This window comes from Mobula birostris, chromosome 15 (assembly GCF_030028105.1).
Source record: "Mobula birostris isolate sMobBir1 chromosome 15, sMobBir1.hap1, whole genome shotgun sequence".
Classification (NCBI taxonomy): Eukaryota; Metazoa; Chordata; class Chondrichthyes; order Myliobatiformes; family Myliobatidae; genus Mobula; species Mobula birostris.
Genome location: NC_092384.1, coordinates 67,088,963 through 67,110,278, shown reverse-complemented (window position 1 = coordinate 67,110,278; position 21,316 = coordinate 67,088,963). Strand labels below are relative to the sequence as shown.

The 21,316-nt window shown below is 39.6% G+C and overlaps 1 protein-coding gene across 5 annotated transcripts in view; it reads right to left on the bottom strand.

Moving 5' to 3' along the window:
- The window catches only part of wwox (WW domain containing oxidoreductase), a 1,166,408-nt gene extending 1,145,695 nt beyond the window's left edge, over positions 1 to 20,713 (bottom strand). For all 5 annotated transcript variants that reach the window (XM_072279200.1, XM_072279197.1, XM_072279198.1 and 2 more), the window contains exon 1: positions 20,558 to 20,713. In XM_072279200.1, coding sequence (XP_072135301.1) covers positions 20,558 to 20,664 — 107 coding nt within the window. In that variant the 5' untranslated portion in view covers positions 20,665 to 20,713. The remainder of the gene's footprint in view (positions 1 to 20,557) is intronic.
- Positions 20,714 to 21,316: the final 603 nt, after the last annotated feature.

The window sequence follows — 21,316 nt, the reverse complement described above, 5'->3', positions numbered from 1 at the left end:
GAAAGAAATAAAAATGCTCGCAATTAAATTGATTGAAACAATTATTATCCGAAATTGTTGAACCTAATGTTGAGCCTTCACAGATCATTAATCTGTGAATTCAGTGTCTCTTTCATGGTTAAAACCCAATCTGACATGCAGCATTTTGTGCTCACATTTTAGATTTCCAGGGTTCATAATATTTTGTTTTAACATTTGCAGTTGATGCAAGGGTACAGGCAACTGATGTAGCATCATTGTACTGTCAAGCCAACATCCAAACAGCAGTGAAAGGCTACTAGCATTTATGCCAAAACATTCAGCATGGTACAAAAATCCAATCTAATCGCCAGCAGCTATTTTCAAACACTAACACAAAATTCCTTTGTCTCTAAAGAAATTCATCCTTAATTGCACTTGTAATGATAGAAACTTAAAAGTGTTCAACACCAAAACAACAAATTTCACAACATATGTCAATGATAATAAACCTGATCAGGAACTGAACTCTATCAAGTTGAACATCTGTAGCACTCTGAGTACTGATTTAACCTAAACAAGTATGTGATGCCGTGTAGAAAGCAGAAAGCCCTTGACATGCCACTCATTTTGGTGTACCCAATTTCCAGCCTGCTCAGGCTGCACAGTACGCAGGTGGTTGATACAATTTAATTTCTGGTCAAAGGATGATGCTCGAGGGTACTCAGTGACAATTCCATTGAATGACATGTTGCAGACCAGTCATTGCCTCCTGTGGCATTGACATGACATGCCATTTATTACCACGTGCCCAAACGTTATCTCGGCCTTGATGCGTGCAGATAAGGACTGTATCGCTTTCTAAAAGAACTTAGGAGTCAATTAGCAGAAGACAGTTTCAAATATGCCATTTGGTTCTGAGATGAGAAGAAACTTGACTGGTGAACCTTTGAAATTCTCTGGCCTGAAAAGTTCTAAAGGCTCAGTTACTGTGTTCATTCACTATATTCTGAATATTCAGATAATTAAGGGATAACGCTGAAAAATGGTGCAGAAGGATATGAGCCTACTCTCCTCTTCCTTCTCATGTTCATATGCCAGTACTATAACAGCACTGGGACAACTCTATGTTTTAGAGCAAACCTTCAGTACTATTTATGAAATATAGTTTAGTCACATTGTCCTTGCTCTATTCAGTGTTCTCCAACAAGTGTGATGAATCAAACTAGCTGAAGACTGAAGTGTGAGACAATGGGGATCTCAAGACAAAGACAAGAGAGATCATATCCACTTAGCAGTTCTGTTTGAACATGATAGCAAATTATTCAGCTTTGTCTTTAGCTTTCATACGATGGATCTCACAAACACTGAGGATGATCTTGGCCACTTCTTCTATTTCCTGGATAATTGCCCACTGGATGTTTTAGTATGGCAAAGCTTTAATCTGATACATTTGTGAAATCACTTACCTTGTTCTACCTCCTGCTAAATTTTACTGTTTAGTACATACATTGCCCTGTTCTACATATTTTCTGGATTGGGTCCTCCTTTTAGGGAATACTTGTATCTGGTGCTTCTCCCAACATGCCCTTCGGCACTCGTCATTGAACCAGGGTTATTCCTCTGGTTCTATTGTAATGGTAGGGTGACAGATACACTGGACCATGATGATACGAGCTGTAGTGTACAATTCTGCTGTTGCAAATAATCCACGTCACTTCATGGATTCCCAGTTCTGAATCTGTCTCATTAGCATTATTGTTGTAACACAAAACATGATGGGTTGTCCTCTGTAAAATAGGACTTTGTCTTTATAAGTACTATGCAATAATCATTTCTACCAATGCTATCGTGGACAGCTGCATCTGCCATATATAGATCAACAAGGACAAAGCCAAGCAGATTTATCCCTGGTAATGGTTCACTCACAATCTTTCACTCATCTAGACTGGCAGCATTGCCCTACAGGACTCATCCAGCTCAATCAGTGGTGGTACTACAAAGCCATCCTGAGTAATGGAGATACCTGAAGTGCTGGTCATTAAAAGGAACTATATTACATAGGGCAAATCACTGATGCATGCATCATCCCAGAAGTAACAACCATCCAGTATAAGAATAACGTCTTTTTAACTGTTTTCTTCCTTTTAAACAATACTTTACTCATGTTAATATTACCTCAATCCCATGAGCATCTATTAAAGTAACAAACTGTTGTACAGCACGGTAAATTATGCCAGGCACCTTTCAGTGTTGTCTCTGATGATGTCTGGAGGGCTATGCAATTGCCCAGCTAATGTCACTGATCATGATATTTTTTAAGTGTGTCAATTTCAAGAGTAAATGAACACAAAAAAAACAGTGAACCCAATTTGTTTAAGATCCGCTCCTTTGCATCAAATACACTCAAAAAATAAGTATGTGCTCTGTTCTAAAAATATTCACATACACTAATAAACATTAAAATATTTAAATGCTGCAAAGGAAATGTCATTAGCTAACTACTTTCTCTGAAACTTAAGTTGTGAAAGGTTTTGAAATCACAAGATCCAGCTGTGTAAACATAGATCTCTCTCATTAGAACACTGCATAACAGGGAGTTTAACACAAGTGGTCTGGCATCTAAAACAATATTTATGCAGAAAATGATTGGTTCTGCAATATGTACATTAGTATACACATATTTTTAGAAAAAAATCCAAGATGATGTCCAGGGCCAATCACTGATATGTATCGATTCATTATTATGCATCTATGGATAACTAGGAACAGTATACATACATTGAACCTGTCAACCTCCACTTTAAACACACCCAGACTTGACCTCCACAGCCATCTGTGGCAATGAATTCCACAGGTTCACCACGCTCTGGCTAAAGAAATTCCTCATCTCTGTTCTATTCTCAGGCTGTGTCCTCTGGTCCTACCCTCCTCCAGAAAACAAATTTCTGGGGACGTTGGCTGGCAGTTTAATGTTATAAAAAGAGCCAGAATACCAGGTCTGCAAGTCTCACGTTAGGCTAACGATTTAACTATGAATTGATAACTTGCTACTGACCGAGCATTCCTATGAAACGGTTCGTAAGCTGGAATGTTGTAAAGTGAAGAAGCAATTACCATCTATTTATATGGGAAAAATTTGTGAGCGTTCGCAGACCCAAAAAATAACATGCCAAATAACACATAAAACCTAAAATAACAGTAACATATAGTAAAAGCAGGAATATGATAAATACACAGCCTATATAAAGTAGAAATACAAGGTACTTTTCTACAATCATTGCCGAACTGTCCACCGTAGCGAAAATCTCGCACAAGCGCTCTCGGTAGTAACCTTTAAGCTATGAAACTGCCAAATCATGCCAAATCATACCAAATAACACATAAAAATACACAGCCTATAGAAAGTAGAAATAATGTATGTACAGTGTAGTATCACTTACGGGAATCCGGAAGACAGCGCTGAGCACACTGATGATGGTGTGTTAGGCTGAGTAGGAGGTTAGGGTCGTGCAGTGGTCCCAACATCCGGGCAGCGAACCAATACGCGGAGAATGCAGCAGTCCAGCGGTGGCCGGGACACACCCAGCACATCTTTAAGAAAAAAGTCGAAATAAGCAAGCTAATTAATTAGGTGCCGCCCGGCACGTAAATGTCGGCCCAGATCAGTGCCGACACACTCGGCAATCGCCTCTGATCTGGGCCAACATTTACGTGCCAGGCGGCACCTAATTTATTAGCTTGTTTATTTCGGCTTTTTTCTTAAAGATGCGCTGGGTGCGTTCCCTACTGCTGCATTCTCCTGAAATGTATTGGTCCGCGGCCTGGGGGTTGAGGTGGTGGGATATTGGGGTGTCATCTCATCATCGTCTGTTTCTATCAAGGCAGGCAGGTCATCTTCTTCTATCTCAAAACGCTTAATTATATCTAGTTTTACGCTAAGTGTAACACCCTTACGAGCTCTTTCAGGCTTTTCTGATACCTTAGAACTCATCTTCCTAACGGCTGCTCACAGGCACATGTTTAAGCAATGCCGGCTAGAATGCAGTTCCAGGGGAGGAGCTTGGCTGCTCGGGGCGCGCACTACCTTTTATCGCGCGCTGCCTTTTTTTATAACAGTGAAAACACCTTCTTTTAGCGAAAACAGGTAACTAATGTAGGTCTTTCGTAACAGCGAGGTTTCGTAAAGCGAACGCTCGAAAAGCGGGGGACACCTGTATTGCCTTTCAATATTCAATAGGTTTTAATGAGATTCCCCCCTCATTTTTCTAAACTCCAGAGAGTACAGGCCCAGAGCAATTAAACATTTCTCATATGTGAATCCTTTCTTCTCTGGGAACATTCTCATAAACGTCCTCTGGACCCTAAGTTCCTTACAATATTCCAAATGCAGTCTGGCCAATGCCTTATCCTTTAGAGAATCCTGCACAAGGACTCCCAAGTCCCTTTGCACCTCTGATTTCTGAATTTTCTTCCCATTTAGAAAATACTCTATGCCTTTATTCCTTCCATCAAAGTGCATGGTCACCCACTATATTCCATCTGCCATTTTTCCCATTCTCCTAATGTGTCTATTCATAAGAATGATTCCAGGAATGAAAGGGTTACCATATGAGGAACATCTAGCAGCTCTTGGGCTGTATTCTCTGGAGTTCAGGAGAATGAGGGGGGATCTCATAGAAACATTCTGAATGTTAAAAGGCCTGAACAGATTAGATATGGCAAAGTTATTTCCCATTGTAGGGAAGTCTAGGACAAGAGGGCACAACTTCAGGATTGAAGAACGTCCATTTAGAACAGAGATGCAGAGAAATTACTTTAGTCAGAGAGTGGTAAATCTGTGGAATTTGTTGCCATGAGTGGCAATTACTGGGTGTATTTAAGGCATAGATAGATAGGTTCTTGATTAGCCAGGACATCAAAGGGTATGGGGAGAAGGCAGGGGAATGGGGATGACTGGAAGAATTGGATCAGCCCATGATTGAATGGGAGAGTGGACTCAATAGGCTGAATGGCCTACTTCTTATCTTATGGTCTAAGTCCTACTGCAGACTCTCTGCTGCCTCAATAGTACCCTTCCTCTCCACCTATCATTGTTTCATCTGACATATAACATGAAAAGAAGCAGTCCCAACACTGACCCCTGTGGAACATCACTAGTCACCAGCAGCATACTAGAAAAGGCCCCTTTTACTCCTACTCTTTGCCTCCTGGCAGTCAGCCCATCATCTATCCATGCTAGTATCTTTCCTGTTTTACCATAGGCTCTTTTCTTGTTCAGTAGCCTCATTTGCAGCAGCTTATTAAAGGCCTTCTGAAAATCCAAATACTGATAATATATCTGTAATATCTCTTTTGTCTATCTTGCCTGTTATTTCCTCAAAGAATTCCAACAGCTTTGACAGGCTTATTTTATCTTGTGCCTTCAAATACTCTGAAACCTCATCCTTAATAATGGATTCCAATATCTTACTAACCACTGAAGTCAGGCTAACTGGCCTATAATTTCTTATCTTTAGCCTCCCTCCCTTCTTAAAGAGTGGTGACACTTCTGATTTTCCATTCCTCCAGAACCATTCCAGAGTCTGGTAATTCTTAAAAGATCACTACAAGTACTTTCACAATCTCTTCAGCTATCTCTTTCAAAACGCTGGGGTATAGTCCATCTGATCCATCCAGATGTTTTTACCTTTAGACCTTCAGTTTCCCAAGCAACTACATTCACTTCTGCCCCTTGACGTACTCAAATTTCAATAGGCTTCAATAGGTGCATTTAATATCAGAGAAATGTATACAATATATATCCTGAAATTCTTTTTCTTCACAGAAATCCACAAAAACAGGAGTGCCCCAAAGAACGGAGAACAGTTAAGACGTTAGAACCCGAAAGCCCCCCAACTCTGCCTCCCATGCACAAGCAGCAGCAAGGCAATGAATTTCTGGCATACTGCTGGTATCTTCCACAGTGAAGGCTGATGTAGGAAGTGTAGACTTATTGGAGGAGTCTCTGAACCTTGAACAAGTCTCTGAAGAACTACCATCAACAAATATCACCTATGGAACCAAAGGAGCCAACACACTTGACCACTGTCATACGATCATCAAGAATACTTACCATACCACCGCATGCCTGCATTTTGTAAAGTTCAATCAACTGGCTGTACTTCTACTCCCAGCGTATAAGCAGAAACTTGAGCCAGCAGCTTCAGTACTGAAAATCAAGGAAGTATGGTCAAGGGAGGTGGAAGAACCTTTACAGGACTGCTTTGAGTCAGCGGACTGGACAATATTCAGGGATTCACCTTCGGATCTGAATGAATACATTACAGTTCTCTCCAACTTCATGAGTGTGTGCCACCAAAAGCCATGGATGAACCAGGAGATAACAATCTGCTGAGAGCTAGATCTGTGGCATTAAAGACTGATGATCTAGAAGCTGTGCCAGCCAACTAGTGGGAATGTTGAAGGACATCTTCAATTTCTCATTGTTGTAGTTGGAGGCTCCTTCCTGCTTCAAAAGGGTAACAATCATACCAGTGCCCAAGAACAACAGGGCTAGCTGCCTCAACAGCTATCATCCAGTTGCACTCATATCTACCGTGATGAAGTGTGCTTTGAGAGGTTGGTCATGGCCAGAATCAATTCTTGCCTAAGCAAGGACCTGGACCCACTACAACTTGCCTATCACAATAGGTCTGCGGCAGTTGCAATCTCACTTATCTCTACTCGGCATTGGTTCAATTGGACAATAGCAATTTCAGGCTACTGTATATTGATTACAGCTCAGTGTTCAACACCCTCCGCACTAATTAACAAGCTCCAAAACCTGGGCCTCTGTAATTCCCTCCCAAATGGAACGTCAACTTTCCTCTTGGGAGACCACAGTCAATACAATCGGAAATAACACCTCATCCCTGCTGACAATTAACACCAGTGCACCTCAAAGATGCATGCTTAGCCACTACTCTACTCTCTCTACACCCCCAACTGTGTGGCTAGGCGTAGCTCAGATGCCATCTATAAATTTTCTGATGACATAACTATTGTTGGCAGAATTTCAGATGGTGATGAGGAAGCACACAGTAATGAGATAGATCAGCCAGTTGAGTGGTGTTGAAACAACAACCATGCACTCAGTATCAGCAAAACCAAAGAATTCATTGTGGACTTCAGGAAGGGAAGTCAAAGGAACACACACCAGTCTTCATCGAGGACTCAGCAGTGAAAAGGGTGAGCTGTTTCAAGTTCCTGGGTGTTGCTATCTCTAAAGATTTATCCTGGACTGAACATATTGATGCAATTACAAAGACACGCCATCAACTATATGTAATTAGTAGTTGAGGAAACTTGGTATGTTATCAAAGACTCTCAAAAATTTCTACAGATGTATTGTGAAGAACATTCTAACTGGTTGCATCGTTATCTGGTAGGCAAGAGCCACTATACAGGATAGGAAAAAGCTGCAGGAAGTTGCAAACTCAACCAGATTTGAGGCCATCTTCAAAAGGTGATGCCTCAAAAAGTTGGCATCTGTCATTAAGAACCCCCATCACCTGGAACATAACCTCTTCTCATTGCTACCATCAAGGAGGAGGTACTACAGCCTGAAGACACATGCTCACCGTTTTAGGAACAGTTTCTTCCCCACCACCATCAGATTTCGGACTGAACAATGGACTTATATACACTACATCACTTTTTTTTGCTCTCGTTTTGCACTACTTATAAATAAATATATATGCATCTTATTAGAATTCATAGTATTTCTATTATGTATTGCAATGTACTGCTGCCACAAAACAATATATTTCACAACATATGCCAGTGAACCTGATTCGGATATAATTATTAACTTCATCCACCACTTCCTTGTTCCCGCATTACTCCACCTCCAGCATTATTTTTCAGCTGTCTGATATCCACTCTTGCCTTTTTCACTCTTTATGTATCTGGAAAAAACTTTTGATATCCTCTTTTTATATTATTGGCTGGCTTACCTTCATATTTCATCAGTTGCTGTCATTGTTTTTGTAGTTGCCTTCCTTTTTTTTCTATATTATATGCCCTCTCTTTTGCTTTTATGCTGTCTTTGACTTCCCTTGTCAGCTACAGTTGCCTTATCCTCCCCTTGGAATACTTTCCTTCGCAATCCATCAGAAAATAACTTTTATTCTTAAAATGTAACAACAAGACAACCTTATTTCTAACAAATCATTATATTCTTTTCATTTTGAACACAATGACCTCCTGGGACATGCCCAATATGGGTACTCCTCATGAGAGTAGAGCCACTTGATGTCCAGGGTGCAATTAGAGAGATCATGTAATGACATCTAGTCAAATATGGCCTATGTTTCCTCTCCTGAGGAACGTTATAACTATTATGTTGGCTTTTTTAAGATACCTTATCAGTGAAGCTTCATAATTTATGATTTACTCTCAAACGTGTCAACAAACACACACACACACACAGAGCAGGCATCACAAGGGTGCAGCTGGAGATATTAAGGCTAGCATTTTCCCTTTCACCACCCCATAGTTTAACAAAAATAACACAAATATACTAACTCAACACAAAGGCAACCACCTCTAAGCTTCCTAATCTGCATGCTTCGATATCACACACCACGTGTCATAAACCACATTGAATATTATCCTTTTGTCATTTGTCTTTAAAAAGCCATTTTATTTTCATTTTTCTCCATGCTTTACTTCATGGTCTCAATTCATCATTCCAACAAGCAAAAGGAATTAGAATCCAATTTACTATCCTTGCCCTTGGCATTCTCTAATTTCAGATGATTAAAAATAATAAGAGATGCATATAATTATTTTATCTCATTCACATATTTTGAGCATAACTATCAAGCAATCAAACACAGAAAATACCAACATTCAAATCTTCTGCACAATAGTAATAATATCCCTCTCATCTGAGTCTACAATGGATCAAACTTTTCAAAAATAGTGCAATACTGGGCCCAAGAAAAGATCATACATGATCCAGTCTCTAATTATAGCACACAATGAAAATAAGGCCCATAAATAATAAAAATCAATATCCGTATACTGGGAATTAAATAAGCTAGAGAGTAAAAGGAGCACTGGTTACAATTCAAGGACATCTAGGCTTGAAACAAAAGGAAAAATTAATCCTTATAGCTTTAAAGCATCAGATAAACCACAAGAGCGGTGTAACGGGCACAAATTGTGTATATTTTGTTAACATGTTAAATGTGATGAGTTCTTCAGCCCAAGGAGTATATTTTAATTACAGTGTGCAGAACAAATGCATATTCACTAAAAACATAGCAGTTCTTGGACCTTTTATAATTCTATCCATCATAATGCATCTACAATTCAAATGCATACTTAGTACCTTAACAAAATCAGATCATAAAGTACTCGTTCCCTGACATTTGAGAAAATAAGGTAAAACAGTTTCTACAGTGGAAAATCAAAAACTGGAAGGCACAAGTTTATTGCAATCAGAAAAAATCATGTTAATAAAGTAACTTTCAAAAGAAAATTTCATAAGTACTTAAATGTGGAAAGACTTGTGAGTTTTGGCTTTGAAGAAATATGAACAATAAAGAGACAACAACAAAAGGACCTGCCTCCATATTCTTACAATGTAATGACCACTTCGACAGGAGAAAACAATTTTTGCCCAATAATGTGTAATCCTCAGAATGTTATACATTGGACACCACTGTATAAAGATGTTGGGCAAGCATTATCTCAAATAATGACTATTCAAATTTTCTTGAAGAATTTCATGTTTAGGCAATCCCTGTTTGAATAAAATTATATCAAACAGGGAGCAAATAAGATCAATAAAAAGAGAACAAAAGAACAGTGAGTTTCATTTAAGATCATGCTGATGCATTTGCATTACTATATCACAAAACATTTATTTTTAAATTTGCAACACAGGAGAGTTCTGAGCAGAATCAGAGTAACGCATCACAATTTAAAATTCTAATGACTAAACATTTAGTTGATACTCAAAATCTAAAACAGAATATGCTTTTGTGTAGCCCTTCTATAGCCTATGAAATTCTCAATCCCAACTATAATCAATGGATAACCTTTTCAGTGCTGTCATTTTTCTTATGTGGATATACACAACTTAATATGGAATACTGAGCACTACAGCAAAGAGCAGATTCTTTGACCCATATAGTCTGTGTCTGCCTAATCTCATTTACTCACACTCCATAGCACTCCATGCTCCTTTTATCCATGTACTCAAACTTCTCTTAAATGTTGCAAATGAACCTGCATTCACCACTTCTGCTGGCAGTTCATTCCACACTCTCACCACCCTCTGAGCAAAGTTGTTCCCCTTCAGGTTCCCCTTAAATATTTCAACTTTCACCCTAAACCTATGACCTCTAGTTCTAGTATCACATGTCCTGAGGGGGGAAAACCTGCATGTATTTACCCTATCTATACCCCTCATAATTTTAAAGTCTGGAAGATCTACCTCTCATTCTCCAAAGTTCGGGGAAACAAAGTCTAACCTATTCAATTGATCCCTTTAACTCAGGTCCTCAAGTTCCAGCAACTTCCCTGTAAATTTTCTTTACACTCTTTTAAGCTTATTGGTATCTTTGCTGTAAGTAGGTGATCAAAACTCCAAATTCAGCCTCACCGATGTCTTATACAACTTTAACATAACATCCAACTTCTGTATTCAGTGCTCTGATTATGAAGGCCAATGTGCCAAAGCTCTGTTTATGACCCTATTGACCTGTGACACCACCGTCAAGGATTTATGGATCTCTATTCCCAGATCCCTTTGTTTCACCGCACATTTCAGTGCCCAACCATTCACTGTGTAAGTCCTACCCTGCCAAACTGCAACACCTCACACATCTGCATTTGAGACTTCAGCAAGGTTTTGCAAATAATGAATACCAGTAACTATACAATCTGTCCTTACCACAACAGATTAAATGTAATATTGGCCTAGATGTAAAACAAACACCTTGGTCATCTTTAGGTAGTACTATATATTGTAGTATCAATCTTGGCAAGTTGACAGGTTCTCATTTTAATGCCTTATCAGAAATACATAACATCCCAACAGCTTAATGATCCTGCACCAACTTTGTGAATTGTTTCTGGATTAATTAACTCTATTTGATGCCTACTCAAAGGGACACAAGATTTGAGCACAAAGAAAGTAATTGCTTCTGAATATTTTGGAGGCAGGACTGACTAGGCCATTGTTCTAGCCCAGCTAAAGTATCTATTAAAATTATACTTCCACTAATGACAAATTCAGGAGGCAATAGCTGGGAAAAATTCTTCGCATCTGCCTTTTTGAATAGGCAAACATGTGCAGGTCTTGAGATTTCTTCCACCCATTTGGGAGAGCAAGCAGAGCTGATCTTTATTGTCACATTATTACCTTGAGTGGCAGTCTAGAATTTTGTGCTCAGCTCTACAGAATGGGATTTGGATCCACAGCCTTCCTACACAGGTGAGTCTTATGCACTGAACCATTGTTCATGGGGACCCAAAATATTAAAATATGACTTAATCTTTAGTTATTTCAAGAATTTCCAAATTCAATGACTTAGTAACATCCCAAGCATGCCAAGCAGTATCATGGTTGGTCTATTTTATTGGCTTAATAAATACATCATTTAAACACATTTATATAATAAGTTTAACACTTTGTCCCAAAGTACTTCAAAGATGCATTAACTGACAAAATCAACCCTAACCAAAATACATAAAGCTAGGTTTTAAGGAACATTGCAGAGAAGGAAAAAGAAGCAGAGATGCTAGGAAATAAATTCTATTGAAAAATAAAAGGAAGTATGCTGGGCATAATAATATTGAAAAAAAGCAGGTGAAGCAACATCTATGGAAAGAGCTCCCTCTTCAAGTGGAAGAACCTTCTTCAGAGAAAAAAAATACTACTTAAGGACATGACTACTGGAAAGAACGAATAAAGATCAAGAAGATCAGACATGAAAAAGGACAGATATCTCACTGCTGTAGAATGGTAGAGTCATAATGAGATTTGAGGAGTTTAGAACTGGAGAGAATCACAGATATCTCAGTAAGTTTTAGAAGTCGAAAAACAAAGTAAGATTTTTAAAAATAATTACTTTGTTGAACTGGGAGCCATTGTAGGTCAACAAGCACTTAACGAGTGAGCAACTTCTGTCCAAGAATTTTGTATTACACCCTATCCTCGTTATACGCGAGGGATACGTTCCTCAAAGTTGATGCATAATGTGAAATCGCATAATGTGAATAATTATTTAAATGGAGAAAATAGGGATGCGTTCCAGAAGGCTCCCTAAATATGTTTTATCTGTAATTTATTCACATTTTTATACCAATACGACACAAAAGCAGTACTACAAGACAACATTTATATTATATTTAATCAATTTAAGGTAATATTTAATGTAATAAATCATAGAAAGTTAACATACTCTGGTGTACAGTACTCACCAACAGTGGCAGGTGTGTTCACTCTGGGAGATGAGTGGTTGTTGTGGTGTCGGGCAGCTTTACACGGATAAGGTGGATGGTTGTGGTTGTCAGGATAATATCAAGCACAGCAAGGGGTGAAGGAAGATTCACAGAACTCTTAGAACTGCCGGCAGCAGAAGGTTACAGCGATTTCCATAAAATGGTGAGGGTTGTTTGCTTGGAAGCATTTTGTTTTAAATTTGCTTGTAGGGAAGAAGGGTTGACAGCAGGGAACTACTGAAATGCTGACTCCGTTCTAAACTTGGGTCCACGTCCATTGCCATTTGTGCCAAGTGTTCCGACTTCCACCATTCCCTCACCGTTGGTAAACTCCCAGGATTTTCAAAATCGTCTGTTGCTTGCAGCATCTTGGAGATAGTTTGCCATAAAAATAATACACACGCCTTGAATGTGGATCACACCTTGGTCGAGTGGTTGAATCAGCAATGTTGTGTTAAGCAGCAGGAAACGCACTGTTATGTTAGGATGAATGCTGTCCAAATGTTTAGGATGGGCTGGTGCATTGTCAAGCAACAAAAGAACTTTAAAGGCAAGATTCTGTTCCTGGCAGTAGTGTCCCAGAGCTGTGTTACCTTCAGCTGATGCCGCGCTGTTTATAATTTCCAACTTTTTTTCAAGTATTAAAGCGGTTCTCTGCCGCTCGGCTGACGGCCCAAAACATGACATCGGACGCTTAGGAGACATAGTTAAATATTTCAAGCGCAAAAATCACTGCACTGTAGGTAAAACCAACAGAAGTTTAAGATCGCGCATCCACACCTTGCCAAAACCAATGCGAGAGTGGTGGGAGAGAGATTGTGAGGCGCGCGCACCTGACTTGTATTGGCGGGAAACCGGTGCTTCTCATCCCAACAGTGAGACTGTGAGGTGTGCGCACATGACTTGTATTGGCGGGAAGGCAGTGCTCCTTGCATAACTGTGAATTTTGGACACATACAACGAGACGTTGGTAGAAATAGGTTCCTCGCATAACTGTGAATCCGCATAGTCTGAAGGCGCATACAACGAGGATAGGGTGTACTTCATAGTTACGGAGGACAGACAATAGGACATCAGCAAGATTGTGCTAGTAATAAGAAAAGCTGTGGTCCCAACCCAATCTTTAAGACTTTTATTAGATTACATCTCAGCCTCCAGTTTCAACATACATTTCCTACCAGTCCAAAAAGCAACCTTTCACTGATATTGTTTCCAGTGACTTAAAGACAAGATCTTATTCATATTGCCACAAGTCCTTTTTCTATGGCTTTCAACATTGGCAACAAGCCTATTCCACAGTACCTCATGAAACGCCTCCTGAAGTCCATATGTTCACAACACCCAAACTTCCCGTTTATTCCTCAAAAATTCTACTAAGATACGTGGACATTGGCCTTGAACAAATCCATGCCAATGTACTCTAATCCAATCATATTTAAATAAGCCACTGCCAGTTCTGCCACTGATTGTGTCTCACATTTACCCCACCAGCTAGGTAGGGCTAGCTTAATCCCTATACCCTTTTTTGATCCAAGATGGATACCATGGGCACCACAGTAGCGTAGTGCTTAGCGTGACATTATTACAGCTCAGGGTATTCCAGAGTTCCGAGTTCATCTCCAGCGCCGTTCTGTAAGGAGACTCTGTACATCCTCCCCGTGGAATGTATGGGCTTTCTCCAGGCGCTCCAGTTTCTCCAATTGGTCATTATAAATTGGTCCATGACTAGTTAAGAGTTAGTTGGGTTTATCGGGGGTTCCTGAGGCAACGTGGCTCAAAGGGCCAGAAGGGCCTACTCAACAGTGTATCGCTAAAATAAAATTTATTTAAAAAAAAAGATGAAAATATGCAATTATCCTGTTATTAGGCAATACCCCCGCACCAAGAAGCAATTGAAAGATTACCACCAGAGCCCCTACAATGTCCTCCCTCAAAACTTTGATGTGTTCCATTTGTACTAGTGTACTTAACCATTTTATGTTTTGCTAGCCTTTTTACAATTTACTCTTTTTCAATCTTTAGTATATCCCAGAATCTCAAAGATTTACGGCTGTGGTTCAAAAGAGGGGAGCCATGGAGTCATAAGTAGCTAGCCATCTGGACACAAGCTGGGGTCTGAACAGCCCCGGCTGGGTCACCTGGAGGAGGTTGTATGATATTGAAAGACCTGAAACACCCGATGATTCCAGGAAGATCACTGAAGATGTGTTCAGAAGCATCAATAGATGTATGTACACAACAAGAGTGAAACAAGAACTTAGCAGTCATATCTCAATGAGGGATTGAACAGCCTGAGGTTCGATCTCTCAATAGATCAGCTGAGGTATAAAATAATAAAACTCTTAATGATTGGGCTGGATCATCCTAATCCGCCCAACATCGCCATCCACGGTTCCCACCTGCCAAACTCTGCTGATACATTCAGCACCTGCTGCTGAAGGCCATTGAACAGTTTCTGAAAACCTCAGATTGTTAGTGAAAAAGGAATCGCTGGGAATCATAAGAAAATTGAGAAAGTTTGTAATGAATTTGTTATTAGAATAATTTGATGGGAAAATAAGCCAATAGTGGAAGTGGATTAAAGCTTATTTAGAAGAAGTGAGTACTTGGAACAAAGTGTTTAGACTACAAGTAGAGCAAGCCAGATCAGAGGTAAACGAATGAAGATGGTGATATAAATTAAGTGCAGAAGAGCAATTACAAGCTAAGCACAAGGTCAGGACAGAAGGACAAGTCAGTAAATTTGAGCACCCATTTGCAAAGAGAACAGGGAATCTGATGTCTGGCAAAGTTCTATCTGTCATGCAGATAGAGGCAACCAAGAAGAGATAAAACAAAAATAAAAAAACAAAGTGGGTTAATGATAAATTATGGTGAAATTTAAAATCCACAACTATAGTAATGTAAATACATAAACTGTGGCAAGTCTTTATGGAGTCTGTGCAGAATCTTTGAAATCTCACTGTTGGTGCTCCCCAGTGCACACGGCCCGAATAAACTAAATTGTTCAAGCTCTTTGCAACTGCCACACAAGAGATCTTCGAGTGCTGTCCCATTTTGAGCTGCAATTAATATGGCAAATGGATCCGACATTCAAACCTGCAAGTTTACCACATAAACTTCTCAAACAGCCATGACATTCAAGAACTTTCCAATAGATTTATCTAGACCTTTATGAAAAAAATCTAATGGGACTGCCATAACTATGAGATCAAAACTAGTGAGAGGAACGTTAAGTACAGAGCACCATTCAAAATGAAAAGATTAAAATCTTCTTTAGTCACATTATTTTAGTCCTCAACAGCTTTGATTCCAAAACATCAAAAGAATTGCTATTCTGCTGATTTCACTGTGGACATTCCATACAAAATAAAGATCTTTAGCACTTTCACTATTTAGAGATCAAAACTTCAGTGGTAGCCTTCTTAAAATACACTCATTGTAGGCACCAACATCGAGATATTGGGTACACAAGTATATACATATAGATATTTTTATTGTAGTATCATGAGCCAACAATGTACATATGCAACCACAAAGAGAGCTATCAACACCTCTATATTCTTAGAACCATAAGGAGATCTGGCACAGCATCAAATACTCTACCTTCCACAGATGCGCTGTTGCAAGTATCCTTACTCACTACATCACAGCCTGGTATAGCAATTCCAATGCACAAGAGGCTGCAGAGAATTATGCACACAGACCAGTCAACCATGAGTAAAACCCTTCTTGCTCCTGACAGCAGCTACAAGAGAAACTACTTCAAGAAGGCAGCATCTATCATCAAGATCCCCACTACTCCCACATACCTGCACAACCCTAACCTTGCCTCAGTAATAGAATGCTACAAACCACTGCTTACACAACCATGGAGTTGTTTTCAATTGTGCCTTTGTTTTTTTTTATATATTAAGGCCTTCTTTGTGCAGTTTTTTCTCACTTTGTGGCATAATGCATTACGTGTATACTGTATATTGTGTTGTTTGCACTTACATGTCTGTGATGCTGCTGCAAGTAAGTTTTTCATTGTACCTGTGCCTCACTGTACTTCTGCACATGACAATGAACTTGACTTAAAGCATATGTTTCACACAAGCAATCATCTTTTATTCTAACTTGTCAGCTTAAACATATTGTCACAAAAGGCAGTTAAGGTAACTGTCATGGATATATTTAAGCATAGTGGAGAAAGGAATACAGGGGTAACTGGATTATGAATCACCTAATTTAAGGAAATATAATCCACAAATTCCCCCATACATTTTTAAAGCATTTTTGAAGCTGGTAAACACATTTCATGGCATTCATTAATGACTACATACAGTCTAAACTCCAATAGTTTAGTTATGAGGATGTTGGGGTAATTACACGATGAAATGACCTCTACGACTGTATATAAGATAAAACTTTATTTATTACTCAGTCAGAAATATATACTTCAAAATACAAAATGTAAGCATTCAGGTATGAAAAAAAACGTGCATGAAAAAGTAGTCGTGCAAAATATAGATGTGCAATGAAACCATATACTTAGACACTTGAGGAGGAGGAGTTGTAGAGTCTGAAAGCCACAGGGAGAAAGGATCTCCTGTGGCGTACAGTGGTGCGCCTTGGTGAAATCAAAGGTGCTCCTGTTTTTCCAGTGCATCATGGAGAGGCTGAGAGGAATTGCCAATGATGCTCCGTAGCTTCCACAGCATCCTCCTTTAGACACAACCACTAGGGAATCCAGTTCCACCCCCAGAACAGAACCAGATTATTGATCTACTTGGCGAAAGCTGCTCTCACCCTGCTGCCCTAGCAGACTACAACACAGAATGCTGGCCACTTCTGAAGCATAGAACATCTGCAGAATTGTACTGCAGCCGTTGAATGACTGGAGCCTCCTCAGGAAGTACAGTCAGCTCTGTCTCTTCTTGTACAGAGCCCCTGTATTTTTAGTCCAGTCTAGTTTATTGTCCAGATGAGCTCCCAGGTATTTGTAGTCCCGGACGACTTCCACATTCATTCCCTTGATGGAGGTGGGAATGCAGGGTGTTTTCACCTTCCTGAAGTCCACCACCAGCTCCTTTGTCTCAGTGAAGTGGAGCTGCAGGTGATTCAGCCCAAACCACTCAACAATGTTGTCCACCACTCTTCTGTGCTCAGTCTCTTGACCCCGGTTGATACAGCCCACAACTGCTGAATCATCCAAAAAACCTCTGCAGGTGGCAGGACCAACTTGTAACTGAAGCCCAAGGTGTAGATGGTGAACAGGAAAGGGGACATGGCAGTTCCCTGAGATGCTCCTGTGCTGCTAACCACAGTATCTGGTACACAGCTCTGCAATCTCTCACAGAGTGATGCAGTATGAGTTACTATAGAAATACGTATTTCTGACAAAAGGAGAAAGCAGCCTAATGGCAGTTCTCTGAAACGGAAACCTTACATAACCCAGGGACTCCCTGTAATAAGTTAGGAGGGAATACAAAGGTTCATGACAATACCACAGAAAAAAAGGAGGAAGGAGGCTGCACATGTACATTATAACCTTTGTCATGGACACTTCATGCTGAATGACCTGTTTTTGATTCCTTTATACAGGAAAGATAATGATATGTACAGAGTTAGGTGTCTACAATGAATGGATTTCAAGAAGCCAAGCAGCCAGTGCTGATGTCCTGCATCTACAAATGGTGAGGCTACTGTTGTCCTTATATATATGGAATTTATTTATGGTAAATAATTGTTTTTAACATTGAGAAAATTAAAGCTACGGAGAACCAAAATGATTTTCATGAGCACAATACATTGAAACCTAGCACATTAAGCCAAAAAGGGCAACAAATTGTTAGCTTTTATTTCAAAATGCTTTGAACTCAAACACAAGTTAAAACTTTATTTGTCACGATTAGATCTCCATCCAGAATAACGTGCAGTCATTGACACTGTATTCCAGGACTTGTCATAAATAGTGCATCAATGTGGCATCAATTTGAAGATGCCAGAGCTTAAGGTGGCATAACTTCATTTGTATTCATTTTAGACATATGAGAGATGAATTGAAATGTTTAAAATTATAGAATTATTAAATAAGTAAATGTAAAATAAGGAAGGATGAAGACATTGAGTCAATTACTGTGTGTCTATCCCAGCAAAACTCAACCGTGATTTAAACCCACTACACCGTATGTACAGATTCTCTTCTACCAAATCAAAATCCAAAAAAAAAATGAAGGTAGTTCCTGAAAATTAGAGCCTGACTATTCAGGCATGCAATCACTAAGTGTTCATAAAAATCTGCGACTCGTTCACCTTAAGCCAACAACATTGAAGGAAATTAAAATTTAAAGACTGTGATCAATAGGTCCTTTGAGTGTAGGCTTAGAATTTTGAAGCCTATGCATCCTGCTAATAACAGAAGTAAATGAAACAGCACGGCTGCCTACGGAAAAAAACTGACTTTGGAAATAAGAGTATCAGAGGTCATTAGTAAAAAATTACAAAATTAAGTTAACTAAATTCAAAATGTGTGTCAACTGCATTTTCCTGTAAGAAGCTCACTGAATGAACGCTCAACGATAAATGGGGGGAACAAATCAGATATCTTTTACAGGTCCTTTAAATATCCGGCTACTGGGGTAAATAGAACTGTTCAAAATGCAGCTTCATTACTTCCTAGCAAATCCAAACAAGTACTTTCATGTTATCTGAATGAAACAGTTGATGGAGGTATAATGTGGGGAAAAAAATGAAAGAATGTACTTTTAATTCCCTTGAGGACACTTAGATCAAGGCTTGGCACTGCAGAAGGTACAAATTTCACCAGTCATAATACTCATGCTTGATGGGAAGAACTGACTGTTTATAAATAGAAATGCCACGTTTAGAAACAATTAACTGATATCTCATATCTATTGTATTTCAGTCCCTTAGAACGGCTAATTTTAGATTAGCCTTGGTTTTCAGAAACGTGAGCCTTTCAGTAGTATGAACAGCTATGTAATAAAGTACACCAAAGAATTTAGCATTTAATTAAAAGGTAATTTTTGAATTTTGTATCGAATCAATGTTGATGACCAGAGATGATTGTAATCAGCTTCTCTCAAGTGCCAGGATAACTTGATCACCACAACATACAATTCCAAAAGCAGGAAGGTTATCTTTGCTGAATTCCATATCGAAGCAATCTGCTCGCTTAGGTAGTTGGATGAAAAGTCAAGGAAACAAACGTAGCCTTAGCCAAACATTTTAATACATGTTGGAATGCCAATGATATGATATTCTGTATTGAAAAGAGTGGTGCAAATTTTTAACAGCTGTCCCTTTATCCTCCTCTCAAATTTGGGAATGGTGCAGGGTACACTGATGTACTGTAATAACTGACAAGTTTGATTTCTGTCGGAAATTGCAGCTCTCTCAGCAATGTAGGAAGGCAAGTGGAATTATTAGCATAGTCAAACATGTGGCAGCAACAATGTTGCAACAATTTAGTTACACTATGATTTAAAAGTTATCGCCCCTACTTTCCAAGATTCCCACTGGAATGGCAGTGTCAAAATGTGCAGTATTTCAAATGTGGATTATGCTCACACGCAGTTTTTGTGTGTACACAGCAGACGTTTAAATAATCATCTGAGTTCAGGGAGAAGAGAAGCCAGGAAATTGCATGTAATCACAAGGAATTAGCGTTACTAGTTATGCGAAATGAAGCGTTTTGCTTCAAAAACGATGTTTTCAAGGAACGCAGCTAACACGTCCCCATTTTCCGTTCAATTATAAGATGCATGTATTAGAAAATATTGCTAATTTTATAAGAGTTTTGTGTGTATAAACTCCCCACCCCCATTCATATAAGGCCCAATAAATTATACTTTCCAGGCTGATGATCTATTATTGCAATGGCATTGTGCATCAGACAGAAATGTACATTGCAGAATGAAGTGTGAGCAAATTAAATAAAGTTAGTTGGGGGGTCCCAAAGATTTAAAAAGTTTCAGCAATGCGTTTGGCTCTGGTTGCTCTAGGAAAAGCGTGACAACTAACTCTGCAAATGACATGGAATCGATGTATATTTTTCCCCTGCCTCTCTTTATTTGTCTGCTTGTTTCCTTACTTGGCGTAGTAAACCCAGCCGTCTTTGGTAGTTCTCTCCTCCCAGCCAGGAGGCAGCTCGTCCTCGCTGTCGGTGTCGTCCAACCCCGCGTACTTCAGAGCAGACATCCCTGCTTCCCTTTCTCTCCTCCCCTCCAGCCGCCGTTGTCAAGAGCAACTCGGCGGCACTCGCCCCACCCCCTCACCGACTGTTTACATGCGTCACTTCCCCCAACAGGGCGCCAGTGAAAGTGCGCATGCGCCCCCACCGCCTGGACTGATGGGAGTTGTTGTTCCGCTTGTGGCCAAGACGTGAAAAATAAGGGTGAATGTCACATTGCCGTTTCCGCAAGTCCTTGTATGCAATCAAAAACTTTCAAAGAAAAATATAAAATAACGCATAAATTACACAAAATCACCCAAGGAAGAGCACAATTAAGAACAATTTAAAAATTCCTTTGTGGTGCAAAGTGGGCAGAGAGATGGAATAGTGAGGTAGAGGTTAGGGCTCAAACCACAAACAAGAGAAATTCTGCGGATGCTGGAAATCGGAGCAACACATACAAATTGACGGAGGACCAGGCAGCATCTATGGATAAAAAAAAGTACAATCGATGTTTTGGGCCGTAACCCTTCAGTGGGACTGGATAAAAAAGCTGAGGGGTAGATTTAAAAAGTGGGGTGGAGGAAAGAGAGAAATACCAGATGTTAGGTGAAACCTGGAGAGGGAAGGGTGAAGTAAAGAGCTCGGAAGTTGATTGGTGAGATGAGGTGAGAGCAT